The sequence below is a fragment of the Morus notabilis genome, unplaced genomic scaffold (assembly GCF_000414095.1).
Source record: "Morus notabilis unplaced genomic scaffold, ASM41409v2 Scaffold544, whole genome shotgun sequence".
NCBI classification, from domain to species: domain Eukaryota; kingdom Viridiplantae; phylum Streptophyta; class Magnoliopsida; order Rosales; family Moraceae; genus Morus; species Morus notabilis.
Genome location: NW_010367917.1, coordinates 298,378 through 318,475, shown reverse-complemented (window position 1 = coordinate 318,475; position 20,098 = coordinate 298,378). Strand labels below are relative to the sequence as shown.

Sequence of the window (20,098 nt, the reverse complement as noted above, 5' to 3'; positions counted from 1 at the left end):
CTTGTTTCAGACCATAAAGAGCCTTGTTGAGAAGATACACCTTGTCTTCTTCTCCTTCCTTCACAAAGCCCTCGGGTTGCTCAACGTAGATTTCTTCTTGCAAGTAACCATTTAAGAAGGCTGATTTGACATCGAGTTGATAGACTCTCCAATTCCTTTGAGCAGCTACAGCAAGTAACAACCTGATGGTGTCCAATCGAGCCACTGGTGCAAACGTATCTGAGTAGTCCACGCCAAAAATCTGAGCATACCCTTTCACTACAAGTCTTGCTTTGTGTTTGTTAATTGAGCCATCTGCATTAAGCTTGGTTCTGAACACCCATTTGACACCAATGATTTTCCTGTCTTGTGGTCTGTCAACGAGCTTCCATGTTTGATTTCTTTCGATCATGTACAACTCCTCCTCCATTGTAGCTATCCACTTCTGATCCATCTTGGCTTCTTCATAATCTGCAGGTTCACACACAGCAATGTTGCATCTTTGATAAACATCAGAAAGTGGTCTTGTGCCTTTGACAGGAATGTCATCCACCATGTCATTTTGCCAGTCTCTTATGCATTGTTCTGCTGTGTCTGAAATAGGAAACTTGAGCTTTGGCTCTTTTGAGGTTGGATCCATCTTCTTTGCATCATCCCAGTTCCACTCTTCGTCTTCCATAAAGTGCACATCCCTACTTATAACAATTTTTCCAGTTTGGGGCTGGAAAACTTTATAGGCTTTTGTAACCGAGCTGTAGCCAATAAAGATGCCTGGAAGTGCTCTTTTATCTAGTTTATCTCTCTTGATTGCTCTTGTGAGAAGCCTGTTTTGCAAAAAAATAGCAGTGTTTGCTGCTTCGGCCCATAACTGCTTTGGTAGGTTCTTCTCATGTAGCATACATCGTGTCATCTCCAATATGAATCTGTTCCGTCTCTCACTTACTCCATTTTGTTGCGGAGTGTATGGAGCGGTTAGTTGATGTTGGATGCCTTCCTCCTCACAAAATCGGTTGAAGGATTCAGAGTTGTACTCCTTGCCATTTTCTGATCTAAGAGTCTGAATTTTGCAGCCACTCTCATTCTCAACTCTGGCTTTAAAGTTCCAAAAGGCTTGAGCCACCTCTGACTTGTGTTTTAAAAAGAAAATCCAACACATACGGGTGAAATCATCAATGAATGCAGCATAATAGAGACTACCTTTCAAGGAAGGCGTTCTTTGTGGGCCTGCAATGTCCGTGTGGATTAACTGGAGCTTCTTTGATGCTCTCCATGCTATCTTGGGAAACGGTTTTCTGCTTTGCTTTCCAAAAAGCAGATTGCTCCTCCTCCAATGGATTTAGAACGAAACTTTTCCCTTTCATTTTCACTTTGAAGATATCTTGGCTAGCTGCATCTTTAATCAAGCAACTTTTGTCTTCGAACACAACTTTATAACCTTTTCCAATTAGTTGTCCAACACTTAACAAATTTTGATCAATTTTAGGGACATACAACACATCAGAAATGAACTTTGTACCTGAGTAGCTCGAGATTACAACTGTTCCCTTTCCTTTCACAGTTATGTACTCGCCATTTCCAATTCGAACCTTCGACGTGTTTGTGCTTGATAATTCCCTGAAAAGATCCTTGTCGTGTGTCATGTGGTTAGTACAACCACTGTCAATGAGCCAACTCTCACTTGATTCGATGCTTGAAAAACAGGTAGCCACGAACAGTTGGTCCTCCTCCTCTTGATCAGCAATCTGTGCATCTTCACGTTGTTGCTGATTTTTGTTTTTGCAGATAATAGCTTCATGCCCCATCTGGTTGCATTTGAAACATTTTGCCTCAGGTCTCCTCCAACATTTGAATGGAGGATGCCCTTTCTTCCCACAGTGATGACAAGGAGGGTATTTACCCTTGAAACTTCCATTTTTGTTGTCGTTGCTACTCGAAGCAGGAGAGAACGAATTTCCTTCTTGTCCCTTCTTCTTTTTCTTCTTGTTTTTGTCAGCTCCATGATGTTTTGCAGGTAAGGCACCCTCAACATCACCTTCCTGCCTCATGGCTCTTCTTTGCTCCTGTGCTTGTAGAGCATTCAATAGCTCTGCCAGAGAGATTTTTAACATATCCTTAGTGTTTTCGAAGGATGTAATTGTTGCCTCAAATTTTTCAAGCATCGTTACAAGGATTTTTTCAATAATCCTTGATTCTGGCAGGGACGAGCCGACTAGTCTGACTCGGCTTGCAATGTTAAGCAACCTGTCAGAATACTCTTTGATGGATTCAGTCTTCTTCATCTTCTGCAACTCAAAGTCACGTACCAGGTTCAGGGCTTGCATCCCCCGGATCCTTTCATCTCCTTCGTATTCAGTCTTGAGATAATCCCATATCTCCTTTGCTGACTTCAGAGACATGATACGAATGAAGATGGTGGACGCGACTGTAGCAAACAAGCATGCCTTTGCCTTTGATTTCTTGGTCTTCTTCTCCTTCTGCGCTTTGATCTGTGCCATGGTGGGATTGTTTGGTAGTGCAGGGATTTCATAGTCTTCTTCCACTGCTTCCCAAAGATCCAAAGCATCCAAGTATGTCTCTATGCGTACTGCCCAAATCTGGTAGTTGTCTCCGTCGAACACTGGCGGAGCAATGGATGAGAAACTGGCTTCGGCTTCCATGATGCGTCAAACTCACACACAGATCCCTTAAGAAGGTAGCTCTGATACCAATTGTTGTTGTTTTAGAAAAGAAAAGAAACAAAACAAAGCTTTCCTGTGTTTAAGAAATATTACTGCAGTGTAAAAAACTAATTGAGAGTAATGTATTTTGAAGCAAAAACTGAATAATTAATTAACTTCAGAAACGTTACAATTTATAACTTGATGAACAACAACCCACTAACATCATGGTCCTTAACTTGTGCCATGATAACAAACGTGCATAACTGAAAATCAGCAACTTCCTAAAAGTTAGGTACGACTGCTTTGAATGATTCAAAATAAATAAAAATCTTCAGTAACGTGGCAACACATCTAACCACTTCTGCAACGTGGCAGCCATCCTAAACACTTGTCTAACAGTCCGTACTTGGGCAAGTCTTCAACTCCGGGGCTAGGCATTGCAGTTCTTCGGGCGGGCATGTACTGGTTAGGCAGTGGGGAGCGCTGGAAGCATTTTTTCGCCATACGTTGTGTATTCAGCAGGTGGTCTGTTGGTGGCTGCTTTAGTCCCTTCGTGTGCTGATTGTTCAATCCCGAAAATAATCTCTTAATAAAACTACTAATCGTATTTTTAAAAATAATTTATGTATGAAATTAAAAACATATTCATTTCTATTTTCATATAAAAAATAAAATCATTTTGTAATGAATTCCAAACGTACCTTAGGAACATATATCATAAATAATCATGCGTCATATGGTGATGAGTAGTACACTAATTCCACGAATGGGGCTTCCGAAACGATCGAGTCATTGCACGACTTTAAAGAGAGACTTGAGACTTACAAGCGTGGCCAATTACTCTTGACTGGATTGGACAGATCATACAAAAGCAATTTCTTTTCTTCTCTGAAGCCACAGTTTGTTATACTCGTTTTAGAGACACCACAGCCTTTTTGTTTTTGTTTGACACTGCAACCAAAAAAGACAATATTAGTGCCAACAACTACAAATATATATATATATATACATATATATACATACGCATACTTTAATTCATACTCCCCCAATACACATGTTATCTTTATTACTGTTTCTCTTATGGTCTACAGATTTTAAAAAAAGGCTTATCTTATGTATGTAGCTATATATATATATATATTACGTACATATAATATATATACACAAAAGGTGTAGGCCGTCTCTAGAATATATACAAAAGTGCAATGTCTTTCTGTACTACAATGATGGTGGTGGCTACGCTCAATTGCCCAAACGCATTCAACTCAAGTTTGGCAGAAATTGAAAACTTTTTGACTCTCTGCCTAGCTAAAAATACATAAAATAATTAAGATGATATATCTATATATGTATAAATATATATATGTACGTACATATGTAGGTATATGTCCCGCTGAAAATTAAATAATATTATGGCACATACCATATACATTATAGTCAAATTAGCTTGGAAGATGTATTGACCATCATGATTCCCGAGACTAGGACCAGCTAAAAATTAGTAAAAAGATCCCGATCTATAATGAGATCTCGGAAAATCTCGATTGCCATTATTATTATTAATTTAGTATTCTTCTTCAATAGTGTATGGTCATGGTGGATGTAGAAATGAAAAGAGAGACAGAGAGAGGGGGAAATTAAGCTGCTATTTAGCTATATATATATATATATATATAGTTAGACATGGATACCGACCGATATTGGTGGGGGCTGACTTTGCTTTATCTAAATACTTTTTATTGGTTAATTGATAATATGATTATAATTAACATAATTAGGAAAGGGCCAGCCCACTATGAGCAACGAGTCAACTGGAGGAGGAGTAGAATTAGTTAATAATGAAAAGATCAGGCGATCAGGAAATTCATCTTCTTTTTTTTTTTAAAAAAGAAAAAAAAGAAGAAAGTGCCACCCCTGTAGTGAGGAAAATATAGTAGACATGGACAATGTTATATATAGGAGCCCAATATCCAGTACTTTCTCATCCACGATCGATATTATCATCATCATTATTTCTGGATGAGGAATTAAGCAGCGGTGAAATAGAACCTCCGGTTTCAGTTTCACCAAAGGTCGTTAATTATAAATGTATTTATTTATATTTAGTTACATATACATATACATATAATATTACATGACGGGTAGTAGCTAGCTAGCTAGAAGTAGCGTCGTTTCTTAATTACATAATTTGGAGATCATCAGAGTACCCCTGAGAGTGAGAAAGCCTAGCTGGTAATCGGGCTTAATTCAAAGAAAATGGTGGAAAGAGGTGGGAACTGTGATATTGATCAGGAAAACATTAATGCTACTACTAATGATCATGATCATGATGATCATGCAGTGGTGGTGGTGGAGGAGGAGGAGGAGATGTGTGTTGACTGGAGAGGCAGGCCTTGCAACCCTAACACCCATGGTGGAATGAAGGCTGCTGTTTTTGTCCTCGGTCTCTCTCTCTCTCTATATATATATATATATACACATGTATTATATATGTATATACGATATTAAAAGTTATAATATAAGTGCGTGTGTGTGTGTATATATTAATGAAATGAGTTGTTGCATGGAAGTGATATGTTGCAGGTCTGCAAGCATTTGAGATGATGGGGATAGCGGGAGTTGGGAACAATCTCATAACATATGTTTTTAATGAAATGCACTTCCCTCTCTCAAAGTCGGCTAACATCGTCACCAACTTTATCGGAACTGTCTTCCTTCTCTCTCTCCTCGGTGGCTTTCTCTCCGATTCTTATTTAGGCAGCTTTCGGACCATGCTCCTTTTTGGCTTTGTTGAGCTCTCCGTACGTAATTAATTCATGATTCCAAGCTTCTATTAATGATCCTAGCTTACTAATTAATCCCAACATATATATATATATATATAAATGATATGATTAATATGTAATAATACGGTTTGGTGCAGGGTTTCATATTACTGGCGGTCCAAGCTCACGTGGATGAACTAAGACCAGTGCCTTGCAAGATGTTGATCATGAAAGTAGCTGCAGATGATATTGATCAGCAGGAGTGTGAGGAAGCAAGAGGGTTCAAGGCGGCGATATTGTTTACAGCCCTTTACTTGGTGGCCTTGGGAAGTGGCTGCCTTAAGCCCAACATCATCTCTCACGGAGCTGATCAATTCAGAATTAACATTACCAATAAGCGCCGCAAGCATCATGATCAACATGTGCTTTCGTCTTACTTCAACGCCGCCTACTTCGCATTCTGCACCGGCGAGCTCTTGGCCTTGACTCTCCTCGTTTGGCTCCAAACTCACTCCGGCATGGATGTTGGCTTTGGCGTCTCCGCCGCCGCCATGGCCGTTGGATTGCTCTGCTTGATTTCTGGCACTTCTCTCTACATCACCAGGCCACCTCGCGCTCGCCGAAGTATTTTCACTCCTATTGCTCAAGTACGTAATTAGCCAATTCTTCATTTAACTAATATAATATTGTTGCCTTTCTTAATTAATTTGCCTGGTGAAGCTGATCTCTCTTCTTTTTTTTTTCTTTCCCTCCCCCTTTTGTCTACACTCTGGAGTAGAAACCTTTATATATATGGCAATTGGCCTTTCCTTTCGCTTTTGCTTTTTCTTTGGAAATTGGAAACGCCTGCCTTTTCTTTTGCTTAAGCTCCTAATTAATTTCTTCGACCAATATTTAATTAGCGATGTTCTTAAGTAGCCTCCACATATATCCCTTATTACCTTTATATGATACATCGATTAATATGATGCAATATGGTAATCGAATTGCTTATATAATGAAAGTGGTTTTGTTTTTTTTTTCCTCTTTTTGTAGGAAAAACAAATCCACTATAAATTGGATTCTGGATTTGGCACCGACCTTCTTATTCTTTATAACACACACATATATATATATATATAAATGTAGAGTTAATTAATATATAAATTGGAAAGACAACAATGTTGTCCCCTGCTTCCAATTTAGAGAGTTCTTTGTTGTAATATAAAAGATCCCAATTACTTTTATTGGCTGGTGAAATTTGTCAAGGTTTTTGTTGCTGCCTTTTCAAAGAGAAAGCAAGTCTGCCCTTCAAGTCAAGCAGAGATTATCCGCGGAAGCCAAACCAATGTGCAAAACCACCTTTTTGCCACCCCTACTAACGTCACCAATCTCCTACACACGGATAAGTTTAGGTGAGACCAAAGACTCCTTGTTTCTTTAATCTTATAAAATAACAAAAAATTTAATAAATAAATAAAATAATAAATTTTATTCGCAAAAATTATTATTATTATTATTATTATTATTGTGTTGGGGTGCAGATTCCTGAACAAGGCATGCATCAAGGTAGAAAACGGAAGTGGGGAGAGAAGCAGTGAAAGTCCATGGAGACTGTGCAGCGTGGGGCAAGTGGAGCAGGTGAAGATAATCCTGTCTGTCATCCCAATATTCGCGTGCACCATCATCTTCAACACCATCTTAGCCCAACTCCAGACATTCTCCGTCCAGCAGGGAAGCGCCATGGACAACCGCATCTCTCGCTCCTTCAGCATCCCCCCGGCCTCCCTCCAGGCCATCCCTTACATTCTCCTCATCTGCCTCGTCCCTCTTTACGAGCTCTCCTTCGTCCCCGCCGCACGAAAGCTCACCGGCCGCCCCTCCGGCATCTCCGCCCTTCAGAGGGTCGGCGTCGGCCTCTTCATCGCCACCTTCTCCATGGTTTGCGCCGCCCTGGTGGAGGCCAAGAGGCGGCGCACCGAGAAGGCCGTGATGTCGATACTTTGGATAGCACCGCAGTTTCTGATATTCGGGCTGTCGGAGATGTTCACGGCGGTGGGGCTGATAGAGTTCTTCTACACGCAGTCGTTGGAGGGGATGCAGTCGTTTCTGACGGCCATGACGTACTGCTCTTACTCGTTTGGATTCTACTTGAGCTCTGTGCTGGTTTCTTTGGTGAACAAAGTTACGACTAGCAATACATCGGCCGGGTGGCTCGGCTACAATGATCTTAACCAAGACAGGCTTGACCTCTTCTACTGGCTTTTGGCTGCTCTAAGCCTCGTCAACTTTTTCAATTACATCATCTTCTCCTCCAAATGGCCAGTGTATTCTTCTTCTTCCTCTTCTTCCAATCCATCAATAATTGTATCACCCACTACTGCTAGTGCTACTACTGCCGATCATGTTGCTGCTGCTGCTGATGGACAAGGACACGGATAAGTCTTTGAAAACTACAACAACAAGCCTATTACTACTACTGTTTGATCCTATTAATATATATATATATATATATTAATTATGTAACTTGCAATTCATGAACTATTTAATGTATATTTATAATACGTAATAATTATTCATGTGGGAGAATTATGATCTAGCTAGGTATATATAATAACATTATATATTGATGTCTCGCAATTATGTTAAGAGTGACTCCTTCTTGTTTAATTAGATACTATAATCAATATCTCCCTTGCCTCACTCCCTCTACTAAGCACTAAATACTTATAAGTTTGCCGTGTATATATATATATATATATATATATAAACTAGCCAGTGTAGGACTTTGATTAGCAAAACTAGCTAGTGTAGGACTTTCATTAATTGAGGTTCCCACTGGAGTAAGTTGACCCCACCCGTAATTAGAATCTAATTATGTCCATCCCCATCATTATAGGAAGTTAGGTCCAAACCGACAGTAGATTATTTATTTATTTATTTATTTTATTGCTAAGAACCAACATTTAATTATTACAAAAAAACTAGATCATGATAATATTAGTTTATTTGTGGAGATTGATCTTGTGCAATAACACAAAGTACTGTTCCCGAAGTATTGTGTAATTCGACCCGGCCAGTTCCTTCTGCTCCTTCTGATCTACGAATTAATATCACAATTTGGAGTCTGATTTCCATTATCATTACTGTTATCTTTAATCCCCGGCTTAAAAATAAATAAATAAATAAACGAACGACGAGGGCTGCGCGTCATTGGATATCACTGCGATCTCTGTCGCCGTCGTGATTCCACGCAGGAGATCATGGTGATCTCCACAGAAGTAGAAAGATCGTGAGGGAGATGAGAGAGAGAAGTTAATTTGTAGAAGTCTTTTGTAATTCTATGGATTCTTTAGATTTTTACAAGATTAAAAATAATTACATATTTATATGTAAATACAGTATTTACCATCGCAGACAAACTTCTGAATAAATATAGTATTTACCGCTACTGAAATGGTAAATATTATATTTAACAATAAATGCTTCACTGAATTTTAATTTGAAGATGGTAAATATTATATTTAGCAATAAATACGTACGACTCAATAATTAACCGCTATTCAATATTACCAGCTACAAAATCATGGTTTCGCCGTTTAATATATATATATATATATCATTTATCTTGCTGGTGAGACTTATGGTCTTTTTTTTTTTTACATATTTTCTCTTATAAAAAAAATTGAGTTTTATTAAAATTTTATATTCAAATCAATAAACTAAATTGTAATGCTTTCATTTATTAAAGCCCAAAACGCATATATAGGGTCTCTAAGAAGTGATAGGCATGGAATTCGCGGCAATGCTTTAAAGGTCTACTAATTTTCTAATCCAAGGCAGGCCTGTGATGATCTGAGGCGCTCTCAGCTGAGGTCTTAATTAGTGATGAGTATATATTCTAATTTCTAATTAATGGCAATTAATTAGCAGGAAAATGCAAACACCTAATACTCTACAAACATTAATTATCGCTCATAACTTAATTAGGTTAATTAGGCAGAAAGCAACTTGTAAAAGGGTAGGCGCAGAGCAATTATTAGTTAATCAACTTAATAGAAAGACGAAGAGAAAGAGAAGGAGGGCAGCTTGCTAATATTGTTCAGTTAAACTTTGCAGCATTCAGTTTGTTGAGACACGAATCACACATGAATGAACTACCCAATAATATATATATATATATATATATACATACACATAGATATAAAATATATATCATACAATATGCATATCGATTGGATTATATATATATATATATATATGTGACTGGAATATTTTCATGATCTTTATTACAACTCATTATTGGTAAGCACCACCTACTCACCAATTATATCCGATCGATCGGATGATCAGGTAATTCTTTATCACTTTTTGCATTTGAATTTCACTTTCGGATCGAGAGGCTTTGCATCAATATAATTTTTAGATCTATGTATATTTAATTAGTTATATATGAATATATGATCGATGTAATTATATATATGCAAGTTGAATTAATTATATATAATGAATATGTTGAGAATGCAGATGAAGCAATTAGAATAGAAGGGGGAAAATAAGAAATCTAGTGCGCACTAGTGAATATATATATATATATACACACGCAGATGAGGTCCTCGGGAAGTAGTAGTGGTAGTAAGCAATATTCGGGAAAAGCCATGTTAGTGCTGTGCCTCGCAAGCTTTCTTGGGGGTTCTCTCTTTACCACCCGTGCCTATTGGAGTACTGGTACTGCTCATCTTTCTCACCATCATCCTCATCTTCATCATTCTGATTTCGATCATGATCTTCCCTCATCATGTCATCATGATGATCGTAACAACGATGACGATCACATGAAGGCGCAGCGGGTAATTAATATTTAATTTAAACATTTTATATTACTAATTGATCTATATATATATATATATATATACATGTATGTGATTCGAATTCATGTATCTTATATATAATTAATTATCATATTTTCTATAATTAAGTTCCCACATCAGGATTATTACAGATTATTATAAATGTCAATAATTCTTTTATGTATATTTTCTTTTAATCAACGAGCCAGAAATTGGTGGAAGCTGGAAAATCTGGAAATATCATGGAGGAGGTGATCAAAACCCACCTAGCCATCCAGTAAGGCACTAGCTATCTACCTTACAATATTCATGCTCATATATTAACAACGTCTAATTTTGTAAATATATAATATTGTGTGTTTTTTTTAATTAAAAAAAAATTTAATAAATAATTTATATAAATATCTTATAATCAGATCACTGGACAAGACGATATCGACGTTGGAAATGGAGGTAGCAGCAGCGAGGACAAGGCAGAACGAAACAAGTGATTCTCAAAATAATGTCGGGCCGAAGAAGAAGGCGTTCGTGGTGATCGGAATAAACACGGCGTTCAGCAGTAAGAGACGGCGGGATTCAGTGAGAGAGAGTTGGATGGCGAGAGGAGAGAGTCTGAAGAAGGTTGAGAAGGAGAAAGGGATTGTGATGAGGTTCGTGATAGGGCACAGCGCCACCCCAGGAGGAATGCTCGACAAAGGCATCGACGCCGAGGAGGCCGAGCACCACGACTTCCTCCGCCTCACGAACCACGTGGAGGGCTACCACCACCTCTCCTCCAAGACCCGCATCTACTTCTCCACCGCTTTCTCCCTTTGGGACGCCACTTTCTACGTCAAGGTTGACGACGACGTCCACCTCAACGTCGCCACGCTCGCCTCCACTCTCGCCAAGCACCGCTTCAAGCCCCGCGTCTACATTGGCTGCATGAAGTCCGGCCCTGTTCTTTCCACAAAGTACTTGTATATATTATTTTCATCGTCATCGTCTTAATTCTCTTTATATAATTCTCTTTATATCTTAATTCTCTTTATATATGATAGACATGCGAAGGTGCTTTTTTTATTTAAATTATTTTTATTTATTTTTTATAATTCTTATATTATATATGATAAATGATGCAGGGGCGTGAAGTACCATGAGCCAGAATTTTGGAAGTTTGGGGACGAAGGGAACAAGTATTTCAGGCACGCCACGGGCCAAATCTATGGCATCTCTAAGGACCTCGCTTCCTATATCTCTATTAACTCGTAAGCAATCTGCACTAATATAATATTATTAAGGGGTCTCCTTGTTGTATTTGCTGGATCATACACGATAATTCATGGAATGGACTGAAACGTTGGGCTTGTACATATATGTTTAGGCCCATTCTGCATCGATACGCCAATGAGGACGTGTCGTTGGGCTCATGGTTCATAGGCCTTGAAGTGGAACATGTAGACGACCGCTCCATGTGTTGTGGGACCCCTCCAGGTACCTACTTTACAGTTTACCCTGTAATACACTACTACACTACATTACATATTGATATGTTACTTAGAATGGAACGATTATAGATCTTTGTATTGTTCTTTCTCTTCCTCCTTTTTTTTGTTTTTGTTTGGGGGGGAGGGGGGTCTTTTAATTCGATAAAATTTAAAATCTAACTGTTTTTTTTTTTTTTTGTTTTTTGCTATCATATATCATATATATAAAATAAAACGAAATGGAAAAATAATAGATTGCGAATGGAAAGCAGAAGAAGGGAATGTGTGCGTGGCGTCTTTTGATTGGCAGTGCAGTGGAATATGCAAATCGGTGGAGAGAATGAAAAGCATCCACAACTCCTGCGGAGAAGGGAACGGAGCTGTTTGGAGCCTTGACATTTAACACACACACACGCTCGTTCTCTATTGTTTTAACTCCTTATTATTAGACTACTATTGTCACTAGTGAGTTGAGAATAAATCTGGAATGAGAGAAAACAAGACAAGACCCAAAAAAACCCTAGTGCTGCTGATTTAGTTTCTTTCTTTCTTGTGGAAAATAGATAATTTATTTTTATTTTATTTATTATATATAATTTTTTTATTTATTTATTATTACATCGCTACAAAAAAAAGGAAAAAAGAAAACATTCGCCTTTTCTTTTTAATTTTTGAGGAGGCTAAAACGAATTTCAAGATAAATAAGGAACAAGATTGTCTTTCCACTTTTGAGGGAGACTGGAGACCGCCTTTCTTTCCCACACGCCAATCATTTCAAAACATTTTGGAGACCGCCTTCCTTTTTCTTTTTCTTTTTCTTTTTTCCTTTTCTCCAGAAAGTTCCCAGGAAATACAAACGGGGTTCTAATATATTATAATAATATTGTGAAGGACTCGGAGTTTGGACCTACCCACTGAAAATTATTAAAATTAAAATTAAAATAAAATAAAATAAACGAACTTCCTTTACAAGATTAGAAAATAATTTTTGTGCTGGTCGGATTAGAAAATAAATTAGTTGACAATTTTTTATTTTTAGTTGTTAAATTTATATTCACTGATTTAAGTTTAGTTCGTTTATTTGAGTTTTTAATTTGAGTTAAGATGTAATTTTATATGATAATTTTTTACTGTAATAAAAAATTAAATGTGAATATTTTTTACTGTAATAAAATTTAAATTTTAAATTCAAATTAATAAAATTAACGTAATCTTAATCTTATGTACTTTTAAATTAATTGAAAATTGACACTGTTAATAAAATGGACTAACTCCGTCTCCGGTAAAATAAAAGAAATTCCTTTAATTTTTCCTTAAACTTAAAGAAAAAGAAAATATATAATAATAATAAAACAAAAGAAGAGGGAACGAAATAGAGGAGGGAAAGTTGCAAAATGGAGAGAGGAGCGGAACCGCCATAGACCAAATTTATATTCATTCGTGTATATATATATATATATATATTGTGTATATATAACGGAGAGAGAAATAAAGAAAGGCTTTTTTATTCATTCCTTTTCTCCTTTATTAATTATTGTGTGAACTGAACTGTGATTACAGCTGAACATCTAAAATATTTTCATCCTCTTTTGAAAAAAAAAAAAATCAAAGCAAAGCAAAGATGGTGATGGGATTGGGATTGGGAGTGAAGGAGGATGAGTCGACGAGGAGGGTGAAGAGGAGGAGGCTCTGCCGCTCCGAATTAGATGTGCCCGATTTCAAGGAGTTTCCGCCGCCGCAGAGTGAGGGCCAAAAGCCCTTCAGGGACTCCATAAAGGAGTTCCTGAGCCGACACGCCCAACTCGCCCTTCCTCCCTCCCTGTTCCCCTCACTCCTCTCATGGCGCCTCTCCCTCCGCCTCTCTTCCGTCGCCGTCGCACTCCACGTCGTCGAAGAGGACGTCACCTCCTCCTCCCGCTCCCTCTATTGTGACCACTGCCGTGTTCTTGGTTAGTCCCCCCCTCCACTCACCATTTTTTTTTAAATAATAAATTTAAACTAAGAAGACTAGACTAAGATGTGTCCTTTTTCTTTTCAATTTTTTTCTTTAAAAGAAAAACAAAATATATATATATATATAAATATATATATATATATATATGTATAACAAGTGTTTATTGTTTAAGAAGATTAAAAAAAAATGTCTTTATTAGTTATGGCGATGATGATATTTGTTCTAAAATAAATAAATTTATTGATGTCTACGTATAAAAAAAACAAAAAACAAAAAAAGGCTGGAGTGGGCATCCGGTGTGCCAAAAGAGGTACCACTTCATAATAAGAGCGGAAAGCGTTGTGTCATTACATGATGATGATGATGATGATGATGATGATCCTGATCCTTATCAAGCTCAAGTTGATGACGGACGAAAAAGCTACCTCAACTCTTGTTCTGCCTGTGGAGCCCCTCTTCTTCACTTCAACGATTCTAGGTTCGCTTTTCTCTTATGATATCTACTAATAATAATAATAATAATAATAATAAAATTGATGTTCTCAGTCATACTTGCCCCCCTTAATTAATGCATATACGCGTTTGTTGTGTTAGTGATAGCATAGCATTACCATATGATAGTATTGATTTGTCTTTAGATGAACATTTGATTTGATTTTATGATTAGATTACAAGTTTAATATATGTGGTGATAATGATGATTGATTGATTGATTGATCAGGTGCCGGAGGTGCAAGACATCCATAAGCGCGGATGATGTGGAAGATTGGATAAATGTTCAGTTGGAAGATCACACGCATCTTCTCCACGCTGTTGTCCACTCCAATGGCTTTGGCCATCTTCTTACTCTCAACGGCAGACAAGGCGGCTCCCTTTTTCTCTCCGGTCGCCAAATTATGGACTTTTGGGACCGGCTTTGTTGTGCCCTTTTTGTCAGGTTTGTTTGCTTGCTTGTTTTCCATCTCTCAATTAACTGTTACACTTGGGTATGCCTGAACATGAGTATGTCATGATGTATGCTCCTCTCAATTTTTTTTTTTAATTTTTTTAATTTTGTTTTATTTGAGAGCAGGAAGATAAGCGTGATGGATGTGTCGAAGAAACACGGGATGGAGTACCGGCTGCTGCACGCCATCACCGACGGTCATTCGTGGTATGGCAATTGGGGTTACCAGTTTGGCGCCGGCAGCTATGCTCTCACCCAAGATGCCTACCTCAAAGCCGTACATTCCCTGTCCAGCACGTCCCTCTCTCCTTTCCTCTTCCACCCACGAGCCCCCCAATCTCACCTCCAATCACTTATTGCCTTGTACCAGTCCTTGTCCCACACTGAATTTGCCACCTTCAAGGATCTCTTCTCCTTCTTGTTGAGTCTCCTTCGCCAAGTTCGTGCTCTTACATCTTCTGACAAGCCTCATTTTCCCTCCTCAAATGCGCTGTGTGCGTGGACAAGGAATGATGTTGAATGCTTGCAACAAGCAATGATTAAGATCCTACGCGCCTCCACTGGCTGTGGTTGGGTTACAAGACGTGCTCTCAAGGGCACCATGTGCAAGGCCGCGTCACCGGAGCTTCTTGAGTACTGCCTCAAACACTTTGGAGGCAACGTTACCCATGATGGCATGGTGGTTCATTCCCATTGCAATCCCACTTCTAGTACTATAGAATACAGGTAAAGCTATTCAAGCTTTCCTTTTGTGACTGCTGGTAATTATTTCAATGTTGTTCTACAGTGAAGTACTAATTCGTTTCCTGTTTGTTTCTTACAAACATTGCAGGCTCGAGCCTTTGAGTAGCACCAACGCTCGATCTGGTGTGAATTTCGTTTACCCATCAGAAGAACAAGTTTTACGCGATCTGAGGTTCTTGTACGAGTCGTTTCTTCATCCTGACACCATGGTGAGTTATAAGCCCCAGAGGATCAGGGATCAAGTGATTGATTCGGCAACTAAACTTCTTGATTGCAAGCAATTTGTGAAAGTCTACGTGTCTGAAACTGCTGCAGTGGAGAGCCCTCAAGCAATTCATCTCTGGTGTGATGTGCAACTTTCAGACCAACCCAAGGGTGAGCCAGTGGTACCCCCTGAATTAATTGTCTTACCCTTGAATGCAAATGTGGCCGGCCTTAAAAGTGCGGTCACCCAAGCATTTCGAGAAGTATACCCCATGTTCAAGAGGTTTCAGGCTGAGGAGTTGGTTGGGTATGGCTCCATAGATGACTCAATTACAGTTAAATTTCTAGTTGGAACAGGTGGGTCTGTTCGACTTGCTGGAAAATGTGCTGCAAAACACGGGCTTAATCGGTTCCGCATGGAAAGAGGAATTGAGAGCTGGACGGTCAGTTGCTCGTGTGGAGCCAAGGATGATGACGGCGAGAGAATGCTGGCTTGTGATACATGTGGCGTTTGGCAACACATCAGGTGTGTTGGGATTGCCAATTCAGATGAAATCCCCGCCAAATTTGTTTGTTTGAAATGCATAAACACTTACCGCAACAAACACCGGAGCATCCATCATTCTACAAAGAATGGCAAGTATGTTTCTGTCTTCAGTAGGACTTGTAGAGGAAAAGCAGCAGCGAGTGATGACCTTAAACTAACAACTAACTTGACCATGGCATCTTCTGTACGTTGAGCGGTGCTTTCCTTGTTTATTGTTGTATGTATTATATCCATGTACAGTTCCTCTTTTAGTTAGACTTTGTGGTTTTTCGGAAGATTGTCAACTTTTTTTTGTAGACTCTCTTTTCCACTATTTTTAGGACCCATTTAGTTTGTTGATTTGAGTTTTTAATTCGAATTAAGATGTGATTTTATGTGAGAGTATTTTTACTGTAGTAAAAAAGTTAAATGTGACTGTTTATGAGAGCTTTTTACTGTAGTAAAATTCGAATTTTAAGCTCAAATCAGTGAAATGAACGGGATCTTAGTCTTAAATGTCAGAATTTTTATACCGTCTATTTGGGAAAAAAAAAAAAAGTCCTGTATTCTCAAGTTCTTGTGCTTATGCGAGCTTTTCTTCTAATATATTATAAATTCTGTTGGTGAGGAATGAGGATGGTTGCTCTAGTTCTGAATGGGGCACAGAAAGTTGTGACTTGTGAAAAGGAAGGCGCTTAATACTAACAGTAACAGCTCTGCTCAAACTCGTAACAGTATCAGTGTCGTAAACATGTTTTTTATGTCCTGTCTGTCTTTTAAGCCTAGTGCCGGTTGTTCGAATTGGTCGTAAATTAGATTTGTTGAAACAAGACAACCCTGGGAATTGGGAAGAAAGTGAGACCTCCATAGCAGTCAGCAGAGTCAATATCGTGATGAGTTGCACCTCCCCAAAGGGGGATTGACTCTGATAGAAAGAAGATTCCACGGCAGTGAAGAAATCTTGCACCTCAATTACACTAACATACAAGTAAACACCTTACATAATACCTGATTTCTTTGGTGTGATACACTAGACTTGACAAGTGAATAATTTGTTGTTCATCAATAGAAAGCTCGTAAATCATCCCATCAAACTAGGACAGCTACTTTCGAAAAAAAAAAAAAAAAAAAAAAAAAAAAAAAAAAAAAAAAAAAAAAAAAAGGAAAAAATTCACCAGCATCCGTTCTTTCTAGTAAGTTGTTGGTTTAGCTTATATCTTGAGTGGAGTTTGTCTAATAGAGTCTTGTTCATTGAATAAATCTAACAATGCAAGTGCCTGCAACGATTAATGAGTGAAGCAGATCCCAATGAATAAGGAACAAACATTAATTTAAGATCAAAAGCAGCAAAGTCAAAATACTTGTTGATCTACACTTGGAAAAATTTGACTAGCTCTTAAAAATTTTAAATTTGTATGTATACCTCAGGGACAGAAAGCTGCAAACGAAACTTGGGACCATCATAGTGGTATAAAAAAGGCCTAAAAGCATCTTCTTCAAGTGGTTTGCATTTCTTCTTGGTTCGGATTCTAACCTGCGCTGGGAACCTTGAGCCTCCAAGCGGGCACTTCTTGTCTTGCCACGCGGTTGGGTCTATGTTTGACCCTCCGAAACTCACAGCCTTTGATATGTTGTTAAGGAAACCAAGAAACACAGGCAAAATACTGTCATTAATGTCAAAGATACTCGATGACATCAAATTAAAAACTACAGTAGCAGAGCAGGAATTAATTTGCAAATTAATTAATTAATTACCTGGTACACTCCATGCAGCTGGTGGGTGGTGTAGTTATAAAGAAAGAGGGGTAAACCTGGCATTATTGCCCTCACCGGGTCCTTGTATTTCGGTGGAAGGCCTGCATAAAATTAAATAAAATAAATTTAAATTAAACAGGTTGGTTCTAAGAATTAGCCATGTCAAACGAACATGCTTATTTTACTAATGGAGATCAATTTGAGGCATGAAGTAGAAAATAAGGAATTATAAAAGCAATTAGCTAGAGCCAAATTGTTTGTTTGTTTGTTAGTTTGTCTGTCTGTTATACCAAAGAGCTGGCGACGGAGATCATCTTGCATGGTCTCGTTGTTGCATACGAAAATGTAGCCTCCCAACACCTGATTCCTAGGCAGCATTTCAGCAGGTTTCCAGCAGGAGGCAATAATATACTCTTACTGTGCCGCTTCTGATGGTAATTATTCCACTTCCGATGTTGCTGATAAGCCAATGCCTTGGTCTCCACAAACAGTGATCTCAACAATGGCGGTGCACTACAATAACCATCATCCTCTTCATCCTCAGCCTCCATGTTTGCAACCTTGAATTCATCAAACTTCCACAGACTCCTGCTCGACAAACACAAAGATCTTGGCATGGTTATCAAAAGATTTAACTGCGTCAATATACACGTGAAATGTTGTCATGTGTTTGCTACTTAAATATAAAATTTGAGCTGCGTCATGATCTTTTCAACCACTTATAAAGTCCAGTTAATTCAGGCAAATGGACTTTCACTACTCTTAATGGGGTCGGGTCTCTTTACTTTTTAGCTTTTTGAGCAGTTTGCTTTTCTCACCTCATCACTAGATGATCAATTTGAATCAAAGGACTCCGCCCATATATTATTATTATTATTATTATTATCATCATTATTATTATTATTATTATTGGCCATAAAGTAATACTCAATCATATCATATTATAGTTGATTCTTTATTCTCACTTTTGATTTTGAATTCTCTCCCTCCTTCTCCTGTTCCTTGCAAATTGCAACGGCCGCACTAATTATGTAATTATATCACCGCCCTTAATAAAGAAACAACTATTAATTATTATTATTGGACATGTTAAGCAATTAGTAATAACTTTGTCATCGACGTGACATGACACATGTCATATGACCTATTGTACTACTTGTAGTGATCTTTTACGGCTGTGTTGGTGTTGTTCTAAGGGCATGTGGGACTTCTTAACTTGTATTAAATCTATTATCAACAGTTACAAAACTAAAATCTTACCCTCTACGATCCATAATCAACAGGGGAAAAGAAATGCTTTTAAATTCCCATAGATTAATTAAGCTTTGCGTATTCTGTGGTTTCATGTCTTTAGATGGACATATTACCGGTTCATAAATTATATATGCCAAAGCTCTTTCTTATCCAAAAAAAAAAAAAAAAAAAAGAAAAAGGAAAAATTTCCAGAATTTTTTCTTCTTCTAATTGATATATTATCTTACATATTCGAACCAGGAAATCAAATACTAATTCGATGGGTAAAATATGTCGATATGTAAAGCGCATTATTCATAGAGCATGCGCGTACTTAGTTTTGGTATACCTCTTTAATTAGGTCGGTGTATGTCCATAGAGCCTAACTCAGACTCTCTCTTTGAGCATTTTATTTGAGTTTATAGATGAAATCAATCGTTTACCATATCGTGTTTCTTGTATTAGAAAACTGTGTGAGTGTAAATTGGAGTTTTGTATTGTCTTAATTTTCTGCTATGAAATATATTTTCCTCTTTTTAGAAAAAAAACAAAAACAAAAACAAAAAACAAAGAAAATGCATCATTTGGGTTGGTTTTTTTGAAAGTCATTCAAGTGAACCTGCGAATAAAATACAATTGGAGTTAATTTAATTATTACATAAAATTAATAACATATTACAATGAGAACATCGGGATGGATATATGGATGGATCAATATGTAGTAATAATGTACATGCATATATAATCAAAATGAAGCTTCAAATTAAGAAATATATCATCAATTCCAAGGCTACATGCATGATGGGTAGCTAGCTAGGAGCGAATTAATCATCTCATGTCACATGTTGCGTAATATCCAAGCCTACATGATCATGTACATTATATATGTATACTTGGGGAAGATATTTATTATGGATTTGGTCCAACTTATTATTTTAGCACTTTTGAGTTTCCAATTTATAAAAGCTGATGATGAGATCCTTTAGAGTGCGCTTATATATATATATATATACTGTAGACCCGGAGGAAGAGAATAA

At 37.7% G+C, this 20,098-nt stretch overlaps 4 protein-coding genes across 5 annotated transcripts; 3 read left to right on the top strand and 1 right to left on the bottom strand.

The window, feature by feature from the left end:
* The first annotated feature begins 4,585 nt into the window (after positions 1–4,585).
* On the top strand, positions 4,586–7,844 carry LOC21395853 (protein NRT1/ PTR FAMILY 4.4). The gene is made up of 6 exons (XM_010113764.2): positions 4,586–4,711; positions 4,995–5,082; positions 5,223–5,440; positions 5,563–6,051; positions 6,653–6,798; positions 6,928–7,844. The coding sequence occupies exons 1-6, from the start codon at positions 4,586–4,588 to the stop codon at positions 7,823–7,825; spliced, it is 1,965 nt and encodes a 654-aa protein (XP_010112066.2). The 3' UTR covers positions 7,826–7,844.
* Positions 7,845–9,990: 2,146 nt separating this feature from the next.
* LOC21395852 (probable beta-1,3-galactosyltransferase 8) lies at positions 9,991–12,102 on the top strand. The gene is made up of 6 exons (XM_010113763.1): positions 9,991–10,233; positions 10,443–10,510; positions 10,650–11,186; positions 11,355–11,480; positions 11,597–11,706; positions 11,954–12,102. Exons 1-6 carry the CDS (start codon positions 9,991–9,993, stop codon positions 12,100–12,102), a joined length of 1,233 nt encoding a protein of 410 aa, XP_010112065.1.
* Positions 12,103–13,188: 1,086 nt separating this feature from the next.
* LOC21395851 (PHD finger protein At1g33420) lies at positions 13,189–16,470 on the top strand. 2 transcript variants are annotated; one of them, XM_024175833.1, is made up of 5 exons: positions 13,189–13,648; positions 14,050–14,131; positions 14,375–14,590; positions 14,726–15,325; positions 15,432–16,470. In XM_024175833.1, the coding sequence occupies exons 1-5, from the start codon at positions 13,321–13,323 to the stop codon at positions 16,285–16,287; spliced, it is 2,082 nt and encodes a 693-aa protein (XP_024031601.1). In that variant the 5' UTR covers positions 13,189–13,320; the 3' UTR covers positions 16,288–16,470. The 2 variants fall into 2 exon arrangements, with proteins under 2 accessions (XP_024031601.1, XP_010112064.1); XM_010113762.2 differs by having other exon boundaries at positions 13,933–14,131.
* Positions 16,471–17,265: 795 nt separating this feature from the next.
* LOC21395850 (B2 protein) lies at positions 17,266–18,445 on the bottom strand. Its single transcript, XM_024175848.1, has 5 exons — positions 18,352–18,445; positions 18,119–18,241; positions 17,829–17,929; positions 17,497–17,694; positions 17,266–17,350 (listed from the first exon to the last, which is right to left on the bottom strand). Exons 1-5 carry the CDS (start codon positions 18,443–18,445, stop codon positions 17,285–17,287), a joined length of 582 nt encoding a protein of 193 aa, XP_024031616.1. The 3' UTR covers positions 17,266–17,284.
* Between the last annotated feature and the right edge of the window lie 1,653 nt (positions 18,446–20,098).

Coding starts and splice junctions, on each gene's coding strand:
- LOC21395852 (XM_010113763.1), top strand. CDS start 9,991: ATGAGGTCCTCGGGAAGTAGTAGTGGTAGTAAGCAATATTCGGGAAAA. Junction 10,234..10,442: donor ATCACATGAAGGCGCAGCGG/GTAATTAATATT, acceptor TCAACGAGCCAG/AAATTGGTGGAAGCTGGAAA. Junction 10,511..10,649: donor AAAACCCACCTAGCCATCCA/GTAAGGCACTAG, acceptor TCTTATAATCAG/ATCACTGGACAAGACGATAT.
- LOC21395851 (XM_010113762.2), top strand. CDS start 13,321: ATGGTGATGGGATTGGGATTGGGAGTGAAGGAGGATGAGTCGACGAGG. Junction 14,591..14,725: donor TGTTGTGCCCTTTTTGTCAG/GTTTGTTTGCTT, acceptor ATTTGAGAGCAG/GAAGATAAGCGTGATGGATG. Junction 15,326..15,431: donor TCTAGTACTATAGAATACAG/GTAAAGCTATTC, acceptor CAAACATTGCAG/GCTCGAGCCTTTGAGTAGCA.
- LOC21395850 (XM_024175848.1), bottom strand. CDS start 18,445: ATGCCAAGATCTTTGTGTTTGTCGAGCAGGAGTCTGTGGAAGTTTGAT. Junction 18,242..18,351: donor TGAGGATGAAGAGGATGATG/GTTATTGTAGTG, acceptor CGGCACAGTAAG/AGTATATTATTGCCTCCTGC. Junction 17,695..17,828: donor AGCTGCATGGAGTGTACCAG/GTAATTAATTAA, acceptor AACATATCAAAG/GCTGTGAGTTTCGGAGGGTC.
- LOC21395853 (XM_010113764.2), top strand. CDS start 4,586: ATGTTATATATAGGAGCCCAATATCCAGTACTTTCTCATCCACGATCG. Junction 5,441..5,562: donor TTGGCTTTGTTGAGCTCTCC/GTACGTAATTAA, acceptor GGTTTGGTGCAG/GGTTTCATATTACTGGCGGT. Junction 6,052..6,652: donor TTTTCACTCCTATTGCTCAA/GTACGTAATTAG, acceptor AAATTTGTCAAG/GTTTTTGTTGCTGCCTTTTC.